This window comes from Ruditapes philippinarum, unplaced genomic scaffold (assembly GCF_026571515.1).
Source record: "Ruditapes philippinarum isolate M1 unplaced genomic scaffold, ASM2657151v2 ctg4252_1_1_1_1, whole genome shotgun sequence".
In the NCBI taxonomy this organism is placed as follows: Eukaryota; Metazoa; Mollusca; class Bivalvia; order Venerida; family Veneridae; genus Ruditapes; species Ruditapes philippinarum.
The window spans coordinates 386216-393465 of NW_026858509.1; the positions used below are offsets into that span (position 1 = coordinate 386216).

At 31.8% G+C, this 7250-nt stretch overlaps 1 protein-coding gene across 1 annotated transcript; it reads left to right on the forward strand.

The window, feature by feature from the left end:
• The first annotated feature begins 1954 nt into the window (after window positions 1-1954).
• On the forward strand, window positions 1955-6998 carry LOC132753455 (uncharacterized). The gene is made up of 2 exons (XM_060743935.1): window positions 1955-5999; window positions 6492-6998. Exons 1-2 carry the CDS (start codon window positions 2123-2125, stop codon window positions 6593-6595), a joined length of 3981 nt encoding a protein of 1326 aa, XP_060599918.1. The 5' UTR covers window positions 1955-2122; the 3' UTR covers window positions 6596-6998.
• The last annotated feature ends 252 nt before the right edge of the window (window positions 6999-7250 follow it).

The following is a 7250-nucleotide window of genomic DNA, read 5'->3' on the forward strand; positions in this document are numbered from 1 at the left end:
TGCATAAAGATGGTCAAATGATAGGCGCATTAATTTTCAGGCAAAATAATTCCCGAATGTTCGAAGATTTCTAATATTGTTTTATCCTTTATAGATATACATGCTTATAATAAGTTCCATGATTATTAACATCTGTGTTAAATAACAGTTAGCGTCGAAATAATAAGGGTTACAAACCCTAATTTAGAATAATATGGTTTTCTTCAGGCCTTTTACATATAACTTCACCGTGGCCGAGGGGTCTGGCGTTCAAATCCAGGAAGGCAACTCTTTTTTTTTCAAAATTGTTAATTGTTTAAGTCAAATAAACATTGAATTGAATATCAGTGTTGCAATTAGTCTTAAAGCCAATTAACTACAATTAAAACGCTGGAAAGCACTGGTGGCACTATACAAAAACAAATTGGTTTATAATCTCACAACCTTCACCGAGACCCAAACAAATTCATCTTCTTCTGTGCTTTGATTTATGTATGTCATAATTAAGATTTTGAGTCAACTCATCCCATCAACTTGTCATCTTTATGGTCAACTCAACCCTTTGTTAATTTGTCCCCTAACTCATTACCTATTTTCTTTTATATAAAAAAGTGCATATATTAATTAACAGAAAATTAACTCTTAGTATAGGTTAAAACATGCTAGTTGGTTACTAAAATATTCCCAAACTTGACACCCAACAGTGAACTAAGATAGATAGACCTATATTCTTTATACATCTTAATTATGGTAAAGTGTCTTAATTTTGTCTATCATAATTGCAAGGTTTGTTGCCCTATAATTTTAAAACCTGCACAAGAGATATTCCTTAAAATAATATACAGGTCTGTTTTGTTCTGTTCGCTTTTCAATCCACTTACCTACCTATGCTCGCGTCTGGAAATACTATGCAGACCTAGTCTTTGTACAATAACTATATATTATGTATATGAACTGTAAGACTGTAAATACATGTAGTAAAGTGATGCATATGAATTTTGCAAGAAGAACACCACTTGCCCCTCACACCTGTGGGTTCGAATCCTAACAGGGACTTTGGATTCTTTCAAATGAGGAAGCTTAGATAATTCAGCTAGCTTACAGAACGTTGGTGGTTCTACTCACATGACTGTCTGTATATGCCTGAAATAATGCACAGAAAGGGGCATAAAATCTAACTCAACCAGTAAAGCTGAAAAGTAAAAAAAAGTGAAGAAAAAAAAAAGAACAACAAATTGAATTTTAAGTGGTTATCTAGCATTAAATAGTGCTTAAATGGGAGTATATCTAAAAAACAAATATAAAAAGTGAGCTAATAAGTAGATAAATTTTGTAGAATCTGTTGACATTAAAGTTGTGTACTTTTAAATAGGATTTATTCAAGAATGTAAATATAAGAAATACAATATATCTTGATTCTGTCTATATACTGGACAAAATGGATAAAGTATTTTTAATTTGGCCCAAATTTATACGGGTTTTTTTTTGTTGGGGAAAAATTTCCCAATTTGTAGATAAATATCAAAAACTTTGCACAATTTCTTTTTTAAAAATCAGTAAAATAAATGTCAGCTAGATATGTTTAAAATTTTATAGTAAATTTTAAACAAAAATTTTTTAATTTAAATTTATAAAAATATATCTATTGGGAAATTTTCACTTAAAATTTAAACCCTTCTTTTGTTTTAAACCAAATTTTAAATTAATAAGACATAATTTTTTTTTCTCAGTTTTTCATTTTTGATATAAAAACATCTTCTTACATAAAAAGTTAATTTTAAACTGTTTTATTCCAACTGATTTAATACTATAATTTTTTTACAGATCTCAGCTAGTTGACTTTGACTCAAAGCTTCCATGTTCACCAGATCCAGAGAATCCAATGTTAAAGAATCTTGTAACATCACCAACACATGTAAACATGTGTTCACCTGTCAACAGCTGTGCATTCTCAACAAACAGGGACACTAGTTCATATCCTAACAATAATGCATGTTTTGCAACAACAAAGCCCCAAGATGCTTATTTCCAAACTGGTACCTTTGTAGATGGTTCAGTCCCATTCTCAAGTGCTGCAAGTGAATTGTATTCTGCCGTGAAAGTGAATTTGAATGGTGCAATCGACCAATCAGAATGTACGTTAATGAGCTCTGGTGACCATAGTAATAATAATAATGAGAACAGCTATCTGGGTCATACAAATGTTTCTTGTGAAGAGACAAATTTATTCCAAAATAACAACTATAATCCGATCAGTTACAAGAGTTTGGATCAATCTATCAGTAATACATCTACACAGGCAGCTCAGAATTGCCTAACTTGTTCTTCTGCTGATGCATTTTTATCACAAGGTTCCTACAATTACAAAAACAATGCAGAGGTGAACAATAATGATGACTTGTTGAATAAATTTGACTCCAGATTAGAGAGTAATAATGGATGTTATGATCTTTCAACTTCCGAGATTTTTGATTATTCGCAACAACCTGTGGTGAAAGGAAATATAAAATGTTCAAACCAATTTGTTTTAAGTCCAAGCATAGACTGCAAAGGTGCAGTCAAGCCTATTATGAATTTCAATTTTGAAAACCCTGTTTATGCAGAAAGAACATTACTGTACAATTTCTCTTCTCCAAACGACATATTGCCCACATGCCGACTTACAAATGTAAATACAAGCCATCCTTTTCAGAGAAAAGAGGAGAATGTGGAATCTGAAAATAAAGTTTTAGTAACAGACAGTCCGGGACAGGTAGTCCAAGCAGGATTTTGTAACTGTTTAGACACACTTGATGTTCCCTTTGAACAGGTGTTTATCTATAATGGTCAAATGTACCAGTTACCATATTCAGATATTGTTCAAATTGGAAAATTTCAATTTTATTCTTTTCTCAAGGAAGGATTAATTTATATTCCGCTTGGGAATTTTTTTCATGTAGTTGGTAAAGAAGTAAGGAATTTGTTTGCAAGTTTCGTTAACTTAAAAAGCATGGCATTGTTAAGTCTCAGTTTAGATGAAATCTACTTCTTAGAGCAAAAGTGCAGTTTTTACTTTGACAGTTCAAATAAAGACCTCATAGACTTACAATCTCTCAGGGAAGTGTGTTTAGAACTATTAAATATATGCCCTGGTGATACAAATCTGAAAATGCTAGCGGTGAGCATACCCAGCAAATATGAGTTCAGGTCAAATATGATATGTTCAAATTGTGGGTGTAACAAAAAAGGTGCAATAAAAGGTGATTCTTATGTGCCTCTTGTTGGAAATAGTGACTTCACATCTAAAATAAGTGTAACTGTTGGAACATTGATGGTAGGTGATGAAGTATTCACAACATTTGAACAACATGGTAGATGGTATGTAAGTTTCAAAGATTTAGTGACACGAGGAATCATTTCACTCACAGCCCTTCAAGATAAAATGAAGAGAATACATAGCAAAGCTATAATAGCACCTCCAGACATTGAAAAGTATTTCTCACATCAGTCACTTATGCTGAACAATACATTATGGATTGAAATGGTGACATTAAGATGTGTGGTTTGCATGATTAATAGGAAATCAAAACTTGCTGGCCTGATTGCCTGTGGTGAGTACAGCATTAACCCATCCACAAATATTCTTTGTGAAGATACCTCAAAATGCAATATAACTTATTCAATAGATGCAAAGAGCTTGACTGTTGATAAAAATTGTGCCAAATATAAGTTACAGAATTCAGAACATTCATTTTTTATTACCCGTAAAAGAAAAGAAAGAGCAAGTAAGGTTGAACACTTATCAGCCAATAGTGAAGAAAGGATTATGGCTCACAAAACTAGAGGAAGAGGAATCAAAGGAGATGAGAATCCTAAAGAGTTGAAAGAATCTGACAATGTTACAAATCATGATTGTGGCAAAGAAAGAGTACAGGAAGAAGGAAAATTGAGTGCAGATAAGTTAGATAAGGATAGTCAAAGTGAAGGAAAGAATGTTTGTAGCATGACTCTTAGACCAAGAAAGAGGAATGTGGTACATACACTGCAAGAAACTGATGATGAAGTGTTCTACAAAAATGAGAGTGAATTAGTTTGTGAAAGAGGCAGGAAGCAGAAAAAATTTCCACGTAAACGCGCTGGCTTAAGAAAAAAGAAACAAATGTTCCTTAATGAAGGTGACTACATAATAAGAGACTATGAGACATTTTGTCAGAAGTTGGATGCAGGTTTGATTGTTAAAAGGGACCATGAGGAAGTGGTTGTTGATCTTTATAGCGAAGACAAAAAAGCAGTCTGTACATTAGAGTCTTTACAAGAACAAGACAGTCAAGCAAAAGACAACAGCGAGTGGCACGAAGGTGATCCTAACTTATTAAACAAAGCTTTGCATATGTCTGGAATAGCTAGTTTTGATTTTGATCATAACTCTGAATTAAATGATGTTAAAATTAGAGGTCAACATTTGGAAAGTAAAGATAGTGAAAGTGATAACTTAGGACTTGAAAGTATTTCAATGAAATGTCATGATGATAAGGTTAAAGCTCAAACAGAAAACTATAAAGAAGATGATAGTAGTAATTTGCGTGAACATGTATCTGAAAAGATTAACACTGATCAGGAATCGCATGTAGTGCTAGATGGTGCTTCAATGGAAGAGCATAGTGTTTTTATTGAAAATTTAGAAAGTGGAATTGTTGATGTAACAAATCCCAAACAAATGAATTTAGAGATAGAAAATGAAAATAGGGTTTTTGAAATTGTTGAAAGGGAAGTTGAAGATAAAATCAAGAACTTAAAAGTAGTTGATGATTATCATGGTTTGAATGAAAATATTGAAGACAGTGAAATGCAGATTGAAAGTAAATGTGATGATCTTGCTTTAAATTTGATGTCTGAAAATACAGATGAGATTTGTGATAATAATAAGAATACAGTTCATGAAAATGAATATGCCAAAGAGAGTAGTGATCTTCTGACAAGTAAGATGATACATTTTAAATTAGACAGAGAGGAAGAAATACAGAATAATGATTCACAAATTGGTGAAATAACTGAAATAGGGAAAAATCTTGAAACACAAAAGAGTATTGGCACAAGAGAAAGTTTGGAACAAAGGGCATATTCTGAAACAGAAAAATGTTCTGAAATACAAGAATGTTTAGAAAAACTTGAGTTGTCTGAAGCAGGAAAATATGAAATAACAGTTGAATTCACTGGAAAAGGAAAACATCCTGAGACATTTAAAACCTCTAAGATGCAAGACCATACTAAAATAGAAGAAAATCAAGAAATGGAAGATAGCCATGATACTGTAAATAATTTAGAAATAGAAAAAAGTCCTGTTACAGAAGAAAGAACTGTAGTAATGGAGGATTTTCAAACAAGAGAAAGTATTGAATCAGGAAAAATCTCTGAAAAAGTAAAGAGTCATGAGCATTTCATTTGCTTTGAAAACAAAGAAGTAATTCTGAATTCTAATGTGTTACAAAATGAAATTCTTGATTGTAGGGAATGTCTAACAGAAAGTATTGCAGAATTTAAATCTCAAAACATAATAAATTTTCAGAAAATTGGAGAAGTAGGACTACATGAAGAACAAAATATAATCAGTGCAGAAACAGTTCAACCTCTTGATACAGATACACAAACAGAATGTTCCTTTTCAAATGATAGAAATGATTTTGCAGGTGAAAATTTCCCAGAGCATGAATATGGCATGACATATGGAGATACTGAATTACAACATGAAAAAACGCTCAATGAAGAAAACTGTGATACATTAATGGAAGTTGAAGAACATAATAGAGCATGCACAAATGGTAGAGATATAACCGCAAATGAAGTGGAAACATTCCAAATGATAGAACCACAAACAGAACCACAAACATATGCATGTAGTCAAGATAACATTGATACAGATAAAAGAAAAGAATGGGAAACAAACATTATTAAGTACCTGGTATTCTCACATGTTAAAGTTGGGCCAAATCCTGGTTTCAAGGTGCTGAAATTCTTGCCTGGAGCAGAAAAGACTTTCCCAGGTAAGCAATACACCTTTATACACTGTAATTTTGTGTCAGTTCTAATACCAATTGTTCTTCTAGGTTAAATACTTCATGTTTGAAATGTTGCTTTTCATAGCATAATCAATAAGTTTATACTATCAATATGATTGGGCTGCTGTTATATGACCATATACATGTATAAATGATTGTTCACAATATTACCAAATGACATGGTTTATATACATGTATAAATGAATGTTCACAATATAACCAAATGACATGGTTTATATCAGCTTACAAAAGTTTATATTTGGCCATATATAATGTCAAAAATCTTTATAACTAAAAATTTGTTTGTATTAAAGAAAAATAGACAAAAATTGCTCATTGTTGTCAAGTTCATTGAAACCTTGCACCTTACTATGATAAAATATCTGTCACATTTATTGCATTTGAATTAAGAATGCATAATTGATTTGGATTTTAAATGACTTATTTGATATTATATGAAAGTGTTTTCTATTGTAGATTTATTTGATTCCAACCTCAAACCTCCAGAAACAAAACGTAAACTTACAGAATTTAAGATAGCTGCTGGCAGATATTTAGATAACATGTTTTTAAAGTATTAGACAGAAAGGAGGAAGAAAACATCCAGATAAAAGAATTGAAAGAAATTGAACCTCTTGATACAAATTTAATAAGTTGTGATACAAAAACAGTTGCTGAAAATACATATTGTTCCAAAAGAAGGGAAGGATTGCAATGTAAATAATAGTGTCACCAAACCAGAAATGCCATCAGTTACTGTTACAGTTACTGACTCAAAAAGGTGTTGAATATACTAATAAGAGAAATAATGGTCGTAGAAATAAAAGTGTAAATGATCAAAGAACAGATAGGATGAGTTTAAACAATAAGGGAATACAATCTTTAGAAGTGGTTTCCACTAAGGAGGGAGAAGAGAAGCAAGAAATAAGTGCAGGAGTTGAGACAAATGAGTTTCTGTCCAATCATGACAGTAATAAAACCAAGAATGGATCTGACATAATTGATCATGTTATAGAAATGTATTTCCCTAGAATAAAATCTTAAATCAGAATTTTTTAGTTATTAAATTACAATTACATGTACTTTTATCTTCCCTACTGATTTGTTTTAAGGTTCATTTAACAACACAGTGCCAAGGATAAAAACTTGCTTGCTAGATAACACTTATCCATAATGCCCCCATCTCCATCTAAAGCTTTCGTAAACGGGCGTATTTTGTGACTATGGCACCCTTGT